The 20,127-nt window shown below is 40.0% G+C and overlaps 1 protein-coding gene across 1 annotated transcript; it reads right to left on the reverse strand.

The window, feature by feature from the left end:
- Window positions 1-1,609: 1,609 nt before the first annotated feature.
- Window positions 1,610-2,434, reverse strand: LOC125487589 (G-protein coupled receptor 15-like). The gene has a single exon (XM_048619403.1). The coding sequence runs from the start codon at window positions 2,432-2,434 to the stop codon at window positions 1,610-1,612; it is 825 nt and encodes a 274-aa protein (XP_048475360.1).
- Between the last annotated feature and the right edge of the window lie 17,693 nt (window positions 2,435-20,127).

Below are 20,127 nucleotides of genomic sequence, written 5' to 3' on the forward strand. Positions count from 1 at the left end.
GTTAACAGCCAAATGCATGGACCCATTGAGTCACAGAAACTGGTGTTAAAATCTCTGACACAATCCACGAAACTGGGGTGTCAGCTGTTTCTTTGTGAATTATGTTCTTTTCAATACTTTCTTTCTTTATACATCCTCCACAGTTGTTCAGTTGTCTTACCAATTGGCACATTTTCCCACTTTACTGTCGAGAGTCTCTGTCTCATCTCGTTAAAGTCTGTCTTATCTAAATCTAAAATCCCTGTGTTTAATTCATGCTTTTTGCATCCAAATGATACATTGAGCTCAGTCATGTTGTGATCATTATTTGATAAATATTCACACACAACTAAATTATTAATTATATCCGTCTCATTACTGACTACTAAATCGAATTCTGTTTGTCTTCTTGTTACTTACAGGACATATTACTGTAGGAAACTATCCCTGACACACTCCAAAAACTCATCATTCTTCTGACAGGTTTTGTTTGCCTCTTCCAACCTGTGTTAAACTGAAGTTGCCTCATTAATACAATTCGAGCTTTGCTGCACACTTGCCTAATTTTTTGTATGAAGCAACTCAGAGCTGCCATCAGGGAGTCTGTACACAACAGCAATTACAGTTTGAGACTTTTTTTCTTTTCCTAAGCTTCATCCATACGGTTTGCACTAAATTGTTTCTTCTGATTATGTCCTCCCTCACCACCGAAGTAATTCTGGTTCTACTCAGGAAGGCTGCTCCATTTTCTTTGCCGTTATTTCTATCCATCCTGTGAACCTTAAAGCCTGGTATATTTAGTTCCCAGTCCCCAACAATCTGCAGCCATATGTCAGCAGTGGTAAATCTATTATAAACTCCATAAAAACCAAAAGAATTGCAGACGCTGTAAATCAGGAACAAAAACAGACGTTGCTGGAATAGCTCAGCGGGTCTGGCAGTATCTATGCAGAGAAAATCAGAGTTAACATTTCGGGTCCGGTGACTCTTCCTTTGAAATTGCCCCTTAGCTCATCCAATTGATTCATTACATTCTGTGCATTCTGATATAGAACTATTTTGCTGGCCATACACTTTATCCTGCCCCTTAGCATTGATGGTTTGTACAGTATTTATTGTTTTTCTCCGCTGGTCTAGATCTTGCACTTCGTATAGATTTTTTATTTTTCTTTTCCATTAGCTGCCATGACTAAAGAAGGATTTCTGACTTTTTGTTTGCTTTCTGTTCTGTTAATTGATTTTGAAACTCTGTTGACTTCTCCCAAGTCCTGAATACCACGTTCAGCTCGAATCTCAGAGGAAACACCTACAGAACATCCACTCATCTTAATGTATCTCTCGCCCTTCTCTTTTCTGGAAACTGTTTATGTATGTATCTCATGCAGGAATTTCTCATATCATTTAATATGAATGCTTTATCACTGGTTCAGGAAAGGGGCACGGTACTAAATTGTAATTTTTTTATCACTGGTGCAGGAACTGTTAGAATTTGGGCTACTTTCTTTATGCACTTTCGATTTACATTGATACATGGCTACAGAACAAACGATCTTCATTCTGTACATATAAAATAAACGAGAACTAATTACGCATGATACCGATATTGTTCGTTTATTCAAACGTATGTGTATTATTTGAATAATTTTCTGAGTAAAATGAATGGTTGTTGCACCATATTAATTAATTGCACTCTGAACTTACTCTGAGTGACTGCATAAATAAACGTGTTGGTGCAACAACTCAAAAGCTGGAGCATATTTGAACTTTCTCGGAAAATAAATTTGGGATCACTGAAACCATTCAAGATATAGTCATTTGTTACTTGCTCTAATAGGAACTGTATAAAGTATGTCATCCACAATAGGATAAAACTGCCTGATATGGAGAATATTAAAATTACGGACTTTTTCCGGTTCTCCAACTCTGGGTCATCGCGATTATATCCAGATTTCCGGACCACAATTCTTGTGCGGGCTCTATTGGCCACCACGATATGACGGACAGTGAGAGCATTGAATAGAATAATCAGAAAGAACGGAAGGCATGGGGTTAAAATACGATCTATCCAATCAAAGGCTCGCCATGTAACTGAAGAATAACGGATAGCTTTTATTCTGCAATACCAAGGGATATTTTCAATTTTGTAAATAGGTTCATGTATAAAATACCAGGGGATATTGATTAAACATCCCAGCGCACAAACCACTCCTATGACCAATGTTGCCGATTTCTCAGTGCAATATGTTGCTTTCAGTTTCCGGCAACAAATAGCAACGAAGCGATCAAAAGTGAAAGTTACTGTTAACCAAACCGAACAGTCTCTTGATGCATAAATTGATGCAGTGCTGATACTACACACTGGAGTAATGAACAGGAAACTACCTGGAAAAAAAGTAGCAGGAATCCGATTGAACATCACAGCCGTGATAATAACCAGGAGATCTGTCACTGCCATAGATACCAGGTACCGCGTTATACATTTCGAAAGACCGCACGTTCCTTTGGATAGGATTACAATAGCCATCAAATTTACTGTCAGGTGGACGAAACGAGAGACGAGATGCTAATAGAATCACAGTGGAAGTAACATCTTGATTTAATTTCAACAAGCTTTAACAATCATGCATAACTGTATTTACAGAAAAAAAGGTTTGAACTACAAGTGGCTCTATGCTCATATACCACAGTTTTGATAGTTGCAGTGATTGGAACTAATATAAATATCGAAAGTAGGGACATAGCAGGGCACACCCTAGGTAAATAAAAAATAACTGACGTAGAAAAGGAATGAATATAAATTAAATGTTCAAACATTATCAAAGAGTTAACTGTGTCAAAAATCTATGAAACAAGTTAGGGAGTGAAACCTGCATATTACAGAAAAAAGAAAACTTCAGGAAATTGTGATTTTGTGCATTAATATGCCTAAACGAAAGATATTCCAAATGCTTGAAACGTTTCAGATTTTCAGATATAGCAGCCAGTCTACATGGCTCAGCCTTAAAGAAAAGTGTTTACAGTGTTATTCCATAAATTGCACGTTGATTGAAGTAGTTGCATTATCTTTAGTTTCAGGGCACGTGAAGTTCTTCTGTTTGCAAATTCAATCCTTAAGGAAATGCACAAGGACCCAACGGGTGTGATGCACACAGGAAAATCATAGATTTGCAATGCAACAGTCCCACAATACTTCGTTAATTGGAACATGCAACTCAGACTTTGAAAATCGGCATGAAACCGTTAAGACTCAGTGCTTGGAACACTGCTAAATGAACTAATATTGTTCTATTATTAACACACTGGAATTTTACCATTTTCCAGACACAGAACTGGGCTAGCCATGCAGTTCTGTGCCTTTAAGGTAAAGTCAAAGGCTGGGGGATAAAAAAGAGCAATCGACTGCCTGACTCCACAAATCTGCCTAGCATCTCCAAAGCAGAAAGCAGGAGTGTGAGGCAATAATTCCATTGTATGGATGGTGACAAATCCAAAAACATTTGAGACATTTGAAAGCATCAACTACAAACAAATTATTTGATTGGCACTTCTATCTATCATCTGTAGCACCCGACTCCCTCCACTACTGATGCACAGTTACATTTACAACACGCACTGGAAAAACTCATTAAAGCTCCATAGAGAACACCGGACGAACATCAGACTTCGAACAAGTCGAAGCTGATTAGCAGCAGGTCCATGGGAACACCGCCACCTACAAACTTCCATCCATACCAAAAAAGATTAGAACTTTATTGATGTTCTTTCACTATCGCTGGATCAAGATACTATATCTCCCTCTCAAAAATTATTTTGAGAATACACAGAAAACATGCATGGTTTCAAGCAAAGAGCTCCACTACGGCCTCTCAGAGCAATTAAACTTTGACAATGAATCTGATCTATCCAACAACACCCACATCCTGTGAGGCAAATGGCTCCTCTGTGTTTTTAAAACCTATCAACTATTTTAAACATCTGCATTTGATAATGCTTTAATTTGTTATAATTCAGGCCAACTCGACGCAGCACGTCATCTTAATTTCACAAACGAAAATTTGACATACATTCTAGTGAATCCGTGCTTCCCTCCTCTCTATTCTAATATATAACTTTCAGAGGTGTGAGGCCCCGAAGAAAAGGAAAAACCCCAGATAAGATTTAAATAGCAATTTATACAAGCATTGCGTAGATTCTGTGTGCCTGCATTAGAATCCATTGAGACAGAAATTACCACCCAACGAAGTGATAATATAACTTGTTCCAATGTTTACCTGGGATGGCGATAACTGCAAGTGCAGTGTAATATGAGGCATATACTGGGCCTTTTGGCGGTGCGTGCATTCTTCTCTTAGAATCAACGATCCCTGTTCAAAACTTCGCACTTACGCTGCTCAGCTTTAAAGAACATTGCTTTTTATATCGAACATTAACTCATCAAGATCAAATTGGATGACGTCACCATTACATTTGCTCACAGTCATTGAACAAATAAATTGGATTGCATCACCATGATAATAATTTGCAGTTATTACACAAATATGTTTAATGGGTTCTATTTGCAAGGGTGTGAATGCGAATGAATCACCTAGATAGCAACTGAATTGGAGGTTAAAATTTTGCTTAGACTGGTTCCAGCATTTTAATTATTTTTTCCAAGGAGGTTCTTGGCAGCCCACCCTCTTCAGTTGATACCGAACCCAAATTGTAAACCTAGGTTATCAATATCCATCCAATGCTAGTTTTTGACTGCCGTCATAAATATATAGTTTCTTTATTCTCCAGCAGAACAGTGTCCTTAAACTAAATATTATCAATTCTTCACATTGCAAGTTGTTACTGCTATTCACTGAAATTCGTGAAATTCCTCTTTATGTAGTCCTCACTCAATGTCTTAAAATGTGTTTTAAGAAAATAGCTGCACAAGATGCAAAACTGGGCAATTGATTTCCAAAAACATAAAATCGGTAACTTCTACTTTATTGTTGTAAATTATTTATTAAATTTGCGTGTCATGATGTTGGCTGTTGACGCTCCAGTGCTGTCACTGAGAATGAAGCCGAGCACGTGCTATCCTGAATGTTGCTTCAGAAAAACAAGGTACTCTGTTGATAACCCAGCATTTAGCGGCAGGAGTTAAACGGTACTAATATTAAAAAAAAAGTTGGAAATGCGCAGTACATAGATAAGCCTTCAGGTCAATGGTCTGTCAGGGTCAGAGTACAGCATAAAAGTGTTGCTCTTAAACTAATAAGCTCTAACACTGTGGATGAGTGAATGGTTCAACAGACAGGCAGGTGGAAGCAAGAAGGCGGCGGTAGGGCGGGTGGTCGGATGGACTGCTGGATAGTCTGACGGCCCGAAGGCATTAAAATACATTGTTATATTTCTACTTCAGTGATTGACGCCTTTGAAAATTGTTGCAGTTCAATTTGTTTCATTTGATTTAGTATTTGTTATTCTGACTCCATAGTGCTGTATGATGTCATGGATCATGTGAATCATTTGGACAACAACAAAAAACGACCTGCACAGCACAACAAGAAGCTTTGGAACTTTCCTGATGCACAAATAATTCTTCTTTCTCGACAATAAACTTGCATTTCAAAGATAAAAAATGTCGGTAGAAGGCTGTGCTGATAAGTTAAGCTTTAAGATGAGGAAATAGCTTCATTTCAATTTACAACAATCACTCAACATATCATTTCAAACGTATTACAGTTCCATCAGAAAAATTGCAAATAATTGACTATTTTATTTCGTCTACGCTGGTAATTAACTGTGAGTTCTGCAATGATGGCTTGCGTAGAGTTCTGAACAGTGTGGATAAAACTAGAACGAACCATTACTTGACTCACCATGACATATCAATTGCTATGTACATTCGAGATTGCGTCATTTGTTTTGTTACCTTCAGTCCGTTAAATACAGTGCCCAGAGCATTTGCTTTAGTGACTTAACGGCGTTAAGTAATTTGCCACGACTCACAGTAATGAGCTCCGCACTTCAATGATCATGATCACAATTGTGAGTGGCAGAATCTAACATAAGTATCGCCCTCTGTTTGAAAAAAAAGCTGCCCCTCAAGTCCTTTTTAAATCTTTCCTCTTTCGCTTTAAATATATCCCCTTTAATTCTGAAAACTCCCAACCTAGGGAAAAGGCATTTTTGTTCACCTTATCTATGCTTCAGAGTTTATAAGACTCTATCAGGTCACCCCTCAAGCTCCTATCCTCCAGTGAAAAGAAATCCCGACCTATGCAGTTTGTCTTTTTAACTCAAACATTCCAGTCCCTGCAACATCCTTGATAATCTTTTCTTACCTCTCTGCAAGTGAATCATGTTCTTCCGATGGACATGGCATGTTAGCTGAGAGGCTGAGTGTGCAGAACATTGTGATTTGCCATATAGATTTGAATGTGAATATTGGGTCACTTCTCCATTCAACGAGATTGATCAAATCTTCATTTCGCATGGTGGCTAAACTGTTTTCAAACTTGTTTCTGATCGTGCAGCGCAGTTATGATAAGACAAAGCATCCAACACGACGTCTAGATAGGTAATGAAAGGTAGTTTATTTTATGAATAACGTGGTATTGAATTTTTTAAGGCTTAATGTTATTGAGGGCATATATGAGACACAAAGTGAGATAGCTAGTAGACTTAGAAAAGTGATTACTCGGCAGGATCAGGCAAATAGATGGATAGTTTTCAGAAAAGTTAAGAAGTTAGTTCAAATTCTCTTTGTGGTTAGTTCTCTGTCAAGTAGGTATTCAATTTTGGTTATAATCGAAAGGGGTACTCTTTCAGAGGAAAATAGAAGTGTTATTTAGTTCTTGAACACTAAGAATTATTCCTATATTAGACCGTGTTTGACAAAGTTTAAAAGAATAGTTGTTATCAGGGACTGTCCTCTCAGGGGCACAGGAATTTCTGTGGTAGTGAGCACAAATTCAGAATTAAAATTAGGTTTATTGTCACATCTACTCAAGTGCAAAATATAGGAGTACAGTAAAATGTGCACAATGTCGGCACACAAGGGGCTATCTTAGGTTAAATAAAGCCTAGGTATGAATCTTAGGTACTAAAATAGAGAAATATAAAGAAGAAACTAAAAGATTCACATTTCAGTTCTTCATAATATAAATTAGAAAGATAAATAAAAACGTTAAAAGATAAATATTATGGTTCTTCTATCACCTGCACTCTCTCCATGGTGTGGGCTTTCTGCATAACGCCTCGCTCTCCCTATACTGTCGGGTTTGAGATCTGTGACAGACCGACCACACCGGGCCCCAGCCTGCCGGCCCCTGCGACAACTGCCCTCCCTGTTTGTCCCTGGTCCGCCAACAGCTGGCTGACCCGCTCCGGGCCTTCAGTTGCCACAGCGCCACCATTCTCTTTGAAAGACAAGGTAGTTAAAAAAAAAACTTTTAAAAAATGAAAAGGAAAGGAAAAGAGCAACAGATGAACATGACAAGCCCTGGGCTGAGCCGGGACGCTGCCTGCTCCGCCACTGCCATTTTTTTTCCTAATTTGGGATGGTATATTGCTTTCCTGAATTGAAGATTAAGGACGTCCCTAAATGTTTGAAGCATATTGTTAAAGGGCAGACGGAGAAGCCAGAAATTATTGTAACCATTGGTAAGAATGCAACTTTTCTGGAAAAGATTAAAGCTTTACAGACCTTTAGGAGATTAGGTAGAAGATTCAGATAAAGAACCTTAAAAGTCATCTACGGTTTACTCCCAATGCCAAACTCAAATGAGGGAAGAAACAAATTGATAAAGGAGATAATCAATGCCTGAAGAGGTGGTGTATTGTTCAGAGATTCATGTTTTTGACGATTGAGAAAGAAAGAATGGGCTTAACCTGAACTGGAAAGGGACGAATATCTTTGCTGGGATATTTGCTAGTTCCATTAAGGAGACTTAGTTCTGATAGAGAGGAGACTGGAGGAAGTCTATGTAGCAGTGCAAATATAAAGATTGATGAAGAAGGTTCTGAATGTGAAAAGAACAAGTCAATTAGAAAAGAAATACAAGAAAATGTCAGATAGCCTAGTAATTTGAAGAATGAAACTACATTTATTTCAATGCAAGGGCTCTTACTGATAAGGGTGATGAATTTGGCGGGGGTGGGGGTCATGTTTGGGAACATGGGATTGGGACATCACAGCTGTTACAGAAACATGGCTGAGGGATGGGCAAGACTGGTAGCTCATTATTCCGGAGATTAGATGCTATAGGAAGTATAGAAAAGATAGCAAGAATGGAGGGAGACAGGCACTACTTACTAAGGAAAATGTTACTCTATATCTAGAGAAAATGTTTCTGAAAAATCGTTCAGTGAAAATATATGGATAAAATATAGAAATAAGAAAGGAAAGATGACTTTGATGAAATTGTGCTGCAGCACACCCCCATAGTCAGAGGCCAATTGAGAAACAAATATGTAGAGATCTCAGAAATATGTAAGAATAATAAGTATAGAATGATAGGAGATATTAATTTTCCAAACATAGTGTGAATGGGATTGCACAGAGAAGAAATTCACAAATGTGTTCATGAAAATTTTCTTTATCAATGTGTAAATGTTCTTACTTGATCTTCTCTGGGTTAAGAGGTTGTGTAGTTGACTAAATTGACAGTAGGGGAACACTTTAGGTCTGGTAATCATAATTCGATTAAATTTAAAATTGTTATAGAAAAGGATAAGATAACCATAAAAGTTAAAGATTTTAGTTGGAGTAGGGCAAATTTTAATGGTGTGAGACAATAACTTTCAAAATTTGTTTGGAGCAAACTGTTTGCAGTTAAATGAACGTTTGACAACTTAGAAGCGTTTAGAACTGTGATGCCAGGAATTCAGAATGATTATGTTCCTGTTAGAATGAAAAGTAAGGCATGTAAAGTTAAGGAACAATAAATGCATAAAGACATTAAGCTTCTAGTCAAGATTAAAAGCGATATTTACAAGTGGGTTCAAATGATTCTCCTAATCAATATAAAAAGTGTGGGGGAATTCATTAGAGGTAAACCAGGAAAGTAAAGAGGCGATATGAGATAGCATTGGCAAATAAGATTAAAGACAATTCAAATAGATTCTACAAGCCCTTTAAGAGTAGGAGTGGAACTTCAGAGAGAAAGCAGAGCCCCCTAAAATACAATGATGTTGTCTTTGTGTTGAACCCTAGGAGATGGAAGAGATAGAAAATGAAAATTTTGCTTAAGTCTTTATTATTGAAAAAGAAATCGAGGCTACAGAACTCGGGGAAATAAATATTGATGTTATGAAAACAGTTCACATAAAAGAAGAGGAAGTTTGTTTACAAATATTTTCATTTGCAGAGCGTAGGCATCACTTGATGGGCAGCAATTATTGGCCGTCCCCAGTGGCCCTTGAGAAGATGGTGGTGAGCTGCCTTCTTAAAACCCTGCAGTCCACCTGCCGTGGGATGACCCACTTTGCCATTAGGGAGGAAATTCCAATACTTTTACCCACCGATACTGAAGGAACGGCAATATATTTCCAAGTTAGCATGGTGAGTCACTTCGAGGGGAACTTGAATTTAGTGTTGTTCCCGTGTATCTGCTGGCCTTGCCGTTCTAGGTGGAAGTGGTCGTGGGTTTGGAAGGTACTATCTGGTGAATTTTGGTGAATTTCTGCAGTCCATCTTGTAGATAGTGCACACTACTGTGACTGAGCTTTATAGAGAAAGTGGATGCTTTTGGATAATGCTGTTCAAGCGGGCCACTTTGTCCTGAATGGTGTCAAACTTCTCGAGTGTTGTTGGAGCTGCACTTATTCAGGCAAGTGTTGAGTAATCCATCACGCTCCTGACTTTTGTCTTTTACACAGTAGGCAGGTTTATGTGAGTCAGAAGGTGAGTTATATGCCACAATATTCCTGGTTCCTGACCTGCTGTTGTGACCAATGAGCTTATTTCTTGAGTTCAGTTGTGTTTCTGGTCAAGGGTAACACCCAGAATGTTGATAGTTGGGGTTCAGTGACGGTAACACTGAATGTCAAAGGGGCGGTAGTTAGACTGTCTCTTATTGGTGACGGCCTGGCATTTGTATGGCTTGAATGTTACTTACCACTTGTCAGCCCATGCCTGGATATTATCCATATCTTATTGCATTGAAACATGGACTGCTTCAATATCTGAGGATTTACAAATGGTGCTGAACAATGTGCAATCATTGGCGTACATCCATAATTTTGATGTCATGATGGAGAGAAAGCTATTGTTGAAACAGCTGAAGATGTTTGGGCCTAGGTCACTACACTGAGGAACTCCTGCAGGGGTGTCCTGGAGCTGAGATAACTGGCCTCCAACAATATTGTTTCTACGTGTCAGGTATGACTCCAACCAGCAGAAAGTTTGCCCGTGATACATGTCGAATCAAGTTTTGCTAGGGCTCCTTGATGTCACACTCATTCGAATGGGGCCTTGATGTCAAGGGCTGTGACTCTCATCTCATCTGTGAAATTCAGCTCTTTTCTAAATGTTGGAATCAAAGCTGTAATGATGTCAGGTGCTGAGTGGCCGTGGAGGAACACAAACTGGGAATCACTGTGTAGGTTATTGCTGAGTAGGTGCTGCTTGCTAGCATTGTTGGTGACAGTTTCCATTACTTTAGTTATGATCAAGGGTAGATTTAGGGGCCGGTAATTGGGCAGGTTGGATCTGTTTTTTAAGTACACGTCATACTTGGGCAATTTTCTAGTTATCGGGTAGACACCAGTTTTTTTAAACTGTACTGGAACAGCAGGCGAGGCGAGCTGCAAACACTGAAGCACAAAACTTCAGGATTAATACCGGAATGTTGTCAGGGCCCGTAATCTTTGCAGTGCCCTGTGTCTCCAACCACTTTATGTGGAATGAATCGAATTAGCTGAAGTCTGGTATCTGTAATGCTGTGGACCAATGGAGGAGGTCGAGACGGAACATTCACTCATCACTTCTGGCTGAAGATTGCTGCAAATTCTTCAGCCTTATTTTTCACACTCATGTGCTGGGCTCTTTTATCATTGCAAGTGGGAATATTTTTGAAGCCTCCTGCTCCAATGAATTGTTTAAATGTCCAACACCACTCACGACTTGATGTGACAGGACTGCAGACATTAGATCAGATAAGTTCCTTATGGGATATCTTAACACTGTCTATTACTTACTGCTTATGTTGTTTGCCATGCAAATCGTCATGTTTGGTGGCCTGATCAGGTTGACACCTCATCTTCAGGTATTCCTAGTGTTGATGATGAAATGCAGCCCTGCACTCTCCATTGAATCAGATCTGAATCCCTGGCTTGATGGTCATTAGTTGAATCGAATATATAGCAGGCCGTGGTTACAGTTTTTGCGGCTATTGGTGACCCACAGTGACTCATGGATGCCCAATTCTGAGCTGGTAGATTTGTTAGACGTCTGCCTCATTTAGCATGGTGATAGTACTATTCTCAATGGAATACAGGACTTCTTCTCCCCCCAAGATTGTGCGGTGCTTGCTCTCACTGATACTATCATTGTCAGTTGCATGTGCAATTGGAAGATTGATAAGGATGAGTTCAAGTATGTTTTTCCCTCTTGTTGGTTCCCTCACCATCAGCTGCAGGCTCAGTTTAGCAACTGCGTCCTTCAGGACCCGACCAGCTCGATCAGTCATAGTATTGCTGCTGAACCGCTCTTGGTGGTGGACAATGAAATCCACTACCCAGAGTACATTGTGTGCCTTTGCCATCCTCAGTGCTTCCTCTAAATGTTGTTCAACGTGGAGCAGTACCGATTCAACAGCTGAGGGAGGATGATTTGTGGTAATCAGCAGAAGTTTTCCTTGTCCATGTTTAACCTGAAGCCACAGATTTCATGAGGTCTGGAGTCAATGTTGAAGACTTCCAGCACAACTCCCTCCCGACTGCATACCACTGTGCCACCACCTCTGCTGGTTCTGTTCTGCAGGTGGACAGGACATACCCAGGGATGGTGTTGATGATGCGTGGATAGTTGCTGTAAGTTATGATTCCTTATGTATGACTTTGTCAATATGTTGCTTGACTAGTCTGTGAGACAGTTGTCCCAGTTTTGGCACTAGCACCCAGGTTTTAGTAATAGTACCCTGCAGGGTCGACAGGGTTGTTTCTGCCATTGCCTTTTCTGGTGCCCAAGTTCATGCCAGCTAATCCACCAGTTTCATTTCTTTGACACTGTGTAACTATTGGTACAACTAAATGGCTTGCGAGGCAATTTCAGAGGGCAATTGAGAGTCAGCCACATTGCTGTGGATCTGGTTTCACATTTAGTCCAGACCAGGTGAGGATGGCAGATGTTTTCGTGAAGGACATTTATGAAGCAAATCGTGCTTCCCAATAATCGACAACGATTTCATGGTCATAAGTAGATTCTTAATTCAAAATTATTGAATTTAAAGCTCCACAATCTGCTGAGGTGGAATTTGAACTTGGGCCCCGAGGACATTAGCTGAGTTTCTGGATGATTAGTTTAATGATAATACCACTAGCCCATCACCTACCCATCTGGAAGTCTAAGATAATGTAAAGGTGGATGAATCTCCGGCACCTGATCAAATGTATGTTTGAACATTATAAGAAGTAAGGGAGGAAATTGCGGGGCCACTTGCATGAATATTTGCATAATCTATAATTATGGCTAAGTGCCTGATGACTGGAGAATGGGTAATGCTGTGCCTTTGACTAAAAAGAGATTGAAGGAGAAAATAGAGAATAGACTAGTGAGTCAGACTTCAGCGATGGGTTAGTTGTTGCAGATGATTCCAAAAGGTAGAATTTTTAAACATTTCGAGAGGCCAAAAAAATTAATGTTAGTCACAATGGCTCTGTGTGAGTTAAATCGCGTGTTACAAACCTGATTGCGTTTTTTTGACCATGTTACCATGAAGAATGATGCTGCTAGAGCGGAAGACATTCTTTACTTCGATTTACTAAAAGTTTTGACACTGTTTCACATAGTAGATTAATCAGTAAAGTAATATCAGATGGGTTTCAGCGTGAACTTGCCAATTGGATAAAAAAAAAGATCTAACAGCAAGACTCAGAGAATGGTGGAGGAACGCTTTTTTTTGACGAGAAACCTGTTAGTAACGGTGTTCCACAGGGATCAGTTCTGAATCCTGTTTCATTCGTCATCTACATAAATCATTTATATGAAAGTATAGAAGGCATGGTTAATCCGTTTGTCATCAATTTTGGTGTCATTCACAAAGTGGATAGTGAAGAAGGTTTTCTGAGATAGGTTCATAATATATAGGGGCAGAATTAGGCCATTCGGTGCATCAAAATTTGCTCCAGCGGTCGATCATTGCTGGTACGCTCCTCACCCTCATTTTCCTGCCTTCTCCCTATAGACCTTCAACCCATTACCAATTAAGAATCTCTGTAACTCCTCCTTAAATTTACTCACTCTCCCAGCATCCACCGCACTTAGGCATAGCGAATTCCATAGATTCACAATGCTTTGTGACTTCTCATCCTGGAATGCCCCACAAGAGGAAGCATCCGCTCCACATCTATTTTATCTATAACTTTTGATTTAATTGAATACATCAATTTGATCTCCCTTCATACTTCTAAATTTCAGAAAGTATAGGCCTAATCTGTTCAATCTCTCTTCATTCGATAAACCTGTTATCTCTGAAATTCCCTTCAATGCTACTACATCTTTCCTTAAATAAGCAGACCAAAATGGTGTAGAATACTCCAGGTGTGGTCTCACCAATGCCTTGTTTAGTTGCAACAGTACTGCCTTACTTTTATATTCTTATGATTTAGCTATAAATGCAAACATTCCATTCACTTTCTTTATTTTCTGCTGTACCTGAATTCTAGTTTTCCGTGACTTGGAATCGAAGACACCCAGATCCCTCTGCACTGTAGTATCCCGAAGTCTCTCCCCATTTAGATAACAGGGCGCGTTTCCGTTTTTCTGATCAAAATACATGACCTTACATTTATCCATGTTAAACTCAATGTGCCACATTTTGGCCGACTTTCCAAAACTTTCAATATCCATTTGTAAGGTTCTTGTTTCCTCATTGCAATTTACCACCCCGCCCATTTTTGTGTCGTCCACAAATTTGGCTGTGGAGCCTTCCCTGTATCCAAGTCGTTAATATAGATTGTAAATAGATGGGGTTCAAGGACAGTACCCTGTGACACCCCACTAATTACTTCTTGCCATCCAGCAAAAAAGAACATTTATCCTGACTCTCTGTATTCCGTCCATCAGCCAGTCAGCTATCCAAACTAATAAATTACCCTTAATCCCATATGATCCAACCTTGTGAATTAACCTTTTGTCTGGCACATTGTCAAATGCCTTCCAGAATTCCAGGACTTCTACAGAATCCCTACTATCCACTTTGCTTGTTACATCTTCGAAGTACTCTAGCAGATTAGAAAAACATGATTTGCCCTTCAGAAAACCATGCTGACTCAGATGGATAGTCTTGACTTTCCAAAGCCTTGATATTGCTTTCTTGATAATTGATTCTAACTATTTGCCAACAACAGATGTTTAACTAAGTGGTCTATAATTTCCCACATATTGCCCACCTCCATGCTTTAATAAAAGCTTTACATTTAACAGTTTCCCAATCCACTGGAACCTTTCCCATGTCCAGGGAATTTTGGAATATTGTAACCAAAGGATCCACTATCTCCGCTGCCATTTCCTTTAATACCCTAGGATGTAGGCCATCAGGCCCGAATGACTTGTACCTCCTCAATCCTAATAGTTTGCTGAGTACCTTTTCCCTATCGATGTTATTTGTTCTAAGCTCTACTCTTTCTACTGACTCTGACTTGCCCTTTCCAATAGGAATGGTTTTTTGTCCTCCACCATGAAAACTGAGACAAAGTATTGATTGAGCTCTGTTCCCCACTCTTAACTCTCTGGTTTCAACTTCCAAGGGACCAACATTCACCTTAGTGACTCTCTTCCCTTTTATATATCTATAGAAACTTTTGCTATCCTTTTTGAAATTTTGCGCTAGTTTTCTTTCATAATTTACCTTAGCTCTTTGTATTAATTTTTTAAATATCCATTTGTTTATGGTTGAAAGTTTCCCAATCCTCCTGCCGGCCGCTGGCCTTTGAAGTATGGTATACCTTAGTCATTGACGTTATATTATTCTTGACCTCCTTGTTTAGCCATGGATTTTTAACACCCCCTTTCCATCTTTTGTCCTCACTAGGATATAGATTAGTTGTTACTAATTGAGTCGTTTCTCAGACAACTGCCACTGCTAATCCACTCTTACATTTTAGCCTTCCTGCCAAATCTAATTGGGCCAAATCTGTCCTCATGCCCATGAAATTTCATTTGTTTAATTCCAGAACACTACTGTGGAACTGCACTTTCTCACGCCCAAACTGAATTTTGAATTCTATCATACTATGGTCACTACTCCCAACAAGATATCATCTATGATGGCCAGCATTCATCAATTAATCATGCCTCATTACACAATACCAAATCCAGAGTAGCCTGCACCCTGGTTGGTTGCACAACATACTGTTCGAAGAAACAATCTCTAATATTCATTGAACTCCGCCTCCAGGCTACCCTTTCCAATCTTATTCTTCCAATCTATGTGCATGTTAAAATCACCCATTATTATTGCCATACCTTTCTTGCAAGCCTATAATATTTCCTGGTTTATATTATGCCTCACTGCAGAACCACTGTTTGGAGACATATAGAGTACTCCAACCAAATACTTCTTCCCCTTACTAGTTCTTATTTCTATCGAGACTGTATCCGCATCTTGATCCTCCCGTGCTAATGTCATTTCTCATTACAGCACTGATCACTTCCTTCACCAGCAAAGCTACACCACATGCCTTTCTTTTCAGAAGAAATGCAGAGTACCCTTGGATATTCAATTACCAGACCCGGTTTCTTTGTAACCATGTCTCAGTAATCGTTATCAAATCGTACCCTTTTTGTTTCTATTTGTTCCGTTAAGTTATTAAGTTTGTTTCAAATGGTGCGTGAATTTAGATACAAAGCTTTTACATCTGTTCTACCGATAAATTTCTCTGCTTTTTATTATAAATCCTTGGTGCATAAAGTAATTACCTGTGCTGTCCCTCATCTTTATTGTCTGGTTATCACCCACCACATCGCTAACCTGCACCTCTGCATCTGCCTTTAATTTTGGTGTTCTAATTTCCCCTGCAACTGAACCCTCCCTCCCCGTTTAGTTCAAACGCCTGTCTATAGTTCAAGTTATGAGATTCACTGGGACTCTGGTCCCAGCATAATTCAGATGAAGACCATCACATCAGATTTTGTCCCTTCTTCCTCAGGATTGGTGCCAATGTCCCATGAATTCAAACCCATTTCTCCCACAACAATCTTTAAGTCAAGCATTTACCTGCTTCATTCTATTGACTCTGTACTAATTAGCTAGTGGCTCTAGTACTAATCTAGAGATTATTACTTTTTTTTCTACATTTTCATTTAACTCCTAGCTGTTCATACTCCCTTAGCAGAACATTTGTCCTAGTTTTACATTCGTTGGTATCTACGTGTACCACGACAATTGGATATTTACCCTCCCACTCCAAGTCCCTCTGCAGCCCAGATGAGATATCCCAAACCTGAGCAGTAGGTTGGCAACACAACCCTCGGAGCTCTCGATCCTGGTCAGAGAGAACAGTGTCTATGCCCCTGACTGCACAGTCCCCAATTACAACTACATTTCTCTTCTCTTCACCCACTTGACAGGCTCTCTGTACCATGGTGCTGCAGTCAGTTGGCTCATTCGCCCTGCAATCCCCATTCCCATCCACACCGGGAGAAAGATGCTCGAGCCTGTTGGTGGAGGACAAGGGCTGAGGCTCCTGTAATTCTACCTCCTGGATACCTCTACCTGCCTCACTCACAGCCACACCCTCTTGTACCTGAAAACTGGCTGAATTCAAATTAGTTAGTCTGAGAGGTATGTCCGCGTCCTGAAACACACCGACCAGGTAACTCTCCCCCTCCCTGATGTGTTACAACGTCGGAAATTCAGAATCCACCTTATCAACTCTGAGCCAGAGTCCATCGAGAAACAACATTTACAACAAATGCGATCATTGGGAACCGCGATGGGGTCCAACAGCTCCCACATCATGCAGGAACAACACATCATCTGATCCTCCGTCCTTATTTTGTTTCACTAGTTTTGAACTTGCTTTTCTTTAAAATTTTAAACTGCTTTTGATATCTCTGCTTATAATATTAATTTGCATGCAATGTATAACGAACAATTTAACGAAGATTCAATTTAACACAGATTCAAATTGAACGCAGATTCAAATTAAACACAGATTCAAAGTTAGCAGATTTCCTTCGAGCCAACATAATCACAGCCTTCCTGTGACGTCACTTTTCAGGTCCTTCCTCAGTCGAAACACTGAGAAAAAGTACTCTTATCTTCCCAAGCTGCCGTTCAGTTCAGGAGCTCAATCGGCTCCTGAAGCCAAGGCCACAAATTCCCGACGTAAGTCCTTTTTATATTGCTCACCTTCCCAGGCTGCCCTCGGATTCGCTCCCGCTCAGCATCCCTCCAGATGTGAAAGGATTTTGGTCAAATTGGCCAATGGGCTGAAGAATGGCAGGTGCAGGTGGATTTGGATAAATGCGAAGTATTGCATTATGGTAAACAAACGGGGGCCGGACTTATGCAATTAATGGTAGGGTGTTGGGTAGTGATGTAGAACAGCGATAACTGGGGGTTCAGGTACATAATTCTTTATAGTGTACATCACATGTAGATAGTTTGGTTAAAAAAAGGTGTTTTGTATGCTTGTCTTAATTGCTCAGTCCTATGAGTATAGGAGTTGGGAAGTCATGATGATGTTGTACAGGACATTTGTGAGGTCTCTTCTAGAGTACTTTTCAAGCTCAGGTCGCCCTGTTATAGAAAGGCTATTATTAAGATAGACAGAGTTCTGAAGAAGTTTCCCAGGATGAACCAGCTTGGGAAAGTTTGAGTTATGAAGGAAGATTTGGACTTTTTCCACTGGAGCGTGTGAGGTTGAGAGGTGACCATACAGGCGTTTAGAAAATCATGAGCGGTATACCCAAGGTTCGTGGAAGGTGTCTTTTCCCTCGGATGGGGGATTTCAAGACCAGTAGCTTATTTGTGATGTGAGGAAAGAATGATTTAAAGCAGACATGTGGGGCATTTTCTTCAAAGAAAGGTGTGTTAGTGCTTGGAATGGACTTCTTGAGGAAGTGATAGATGTGAGCACAGTTACAATGTTTAAAAGACACTTAGATAAGTAGATGAATAGAAAAGGTTCGGAGATACACAAGCCAGCTGCAGGCAGGTCGGACTACATTTGTTTGGGATTTGTCCGGTATGGGCTGTTTGTACCAAAGAATCTGTTTCTATGCTGTATCACTCTTTGACTCCATGACTTCATGACTCTATAACCGTTCCTCATTTAACCTGGTCAGTTTCAATAAGTCGTCTTCTGGCTGGTGGTCAGTGGCTAGTGGTGTGCCTCAGGGATCAGTGTTGGGACTGCAATTGTTTACAATTTACATAGATGATTTGGAGTTGGGGACTAAATGTGGTGTGTCAAAATTTGCAGATGACACTAAGATGAGTGGTAGAGCAAAGTGTGCAGAAGACACTGAAAGTCTACAGAGAGATATAGGTAGGCCAAGTGAGTAGGCAAAGGTCTGGCAGATGGAATACAATGTTGACAAATGTGAGGTCGTCCATTTTGGTAGGAATAACAGCAAAATGGACTACGTTTTATATGGTAAAAAATTGCAGCACACTGCTGTGCAGAGGGACTTGGATGTCATTATGCATGAATCGCAAAAAGTAGGATTGCAGGTGCAGCAGGTAATTAAAAAGGCAAATGAAATTTTGTCTGTCATTGCTAGAGGGATGGAGTTTAAAAACAGGGAGGCTATGCTGCCGCTGTGTAGGGTCCTGGTGAGGCCACACCTGGAGTACTGTGTGCAGTTTTGGTCTCCTTACTTGAGAAGGGATATACTAGCACTGGAGAGGGTGTAGAGGAGATTCACTCGATTGATTCCAGAGTTGAGAGGGTTGGATTATGAGGAGACACTGAGTAGGCTGGGATCATACTCATTGGAATTCAGAAGAATGAGTGGAGATCTTATATAGAAGCATATAAGATTATGAAGGGAATAGATAAGGTGGAAGCAGGGAGGTTGTTTCCATCAGCAGGTGAAACGAGGACTCAGGGACATAGCCTCAAAATAAAGGGAAGCAGATGTAGGACTGCGGTCAGGAGGAACTTCTTCACCAAAGGGTTGTGAATCTGTGGAATTCCCTGCCCAGTGAAGCGGTTGAAGCTACCTCGCTGAATGTGTTTAAGGCAAGGCTAGATAAATTTTTGAACAGTAAAGGAATTAAGGGTTATGGTGTGCGGGCCGGTAAGTGGAGCTGAGTCTCCAAAAGATCAGCCATGATCTTATTGAATGGCGGGGCAGACTCGAGGGGCCGGATGGCCTACTCCTGCTCCTAGTTCTTATGTTCTTATGTCTCTCATTCATCTAAACTCTAATAAGTACCGGCACAAATGAATCAATCTCTCGATCTAAAAAAAAATTCCCTTCATATCCGGGATCAGGCTAGTGGACCTTCGCTATACGGCCACATGTGCCGATACATTTTCCTTAGATAAAGGTTCTAAATTATTCACAGCATTCCAGCTGTAATCTGGTTAATGCCTTGCATAGTATTCGCATGACCTCACTACATTTATTCATATGGACATACTAACAATGAACAGGAGTAGACAGTCCCACACTTCGTGCAGGTCCGACATTCAAAAAATCGCAGTTGAACTGATTTTAACGTCAATTCTAAATTTCTGTTTATCGTGGGTAATATTGCATAACCTTCAGAATCAAAGATCTATCCAGGATTATGTAAATGTATTTTAGGATTCTGCTTCTACTTTTAGGGAGCGAATTTCAAAGACCCACGACCTTCTCGGGGAATGTTTCACCTCGTCTCAGTCTTTAATGCACCAACCGTTACTGCTATATCATACCCAAAGTTGTGATTTGTCTCAGAAGACGAAACATTTATTCCTCATGTATGTAGTTATCTCACCTCATAATCTTTT

The sequence above is a fragment of the Rhincodon typus genome, chromosome 42, assembly GCF_021869965.1.
Source record: "Rhincodon typus isolate 14 chromosome 42, sRhiTyp1.1, whole genome shotgun sequence".
Lineage (NCBI taxonomy): Eukaryota > Metazoa > Chordata > Chondrichthyes > Orectolobiformes > Rhincodontidae > Rhincodon > Rhincodon typus.

Bases quoted from the DNA above. Each gene is read 5' to 3' on its own strand.
- LOC125487589 (XM_048619403.1), bottom strand. From the start codon at position 2,434: ATGGCAGTGACAGATCTCCTGGTTATTATCACGGCTGTGATGTTCAAT.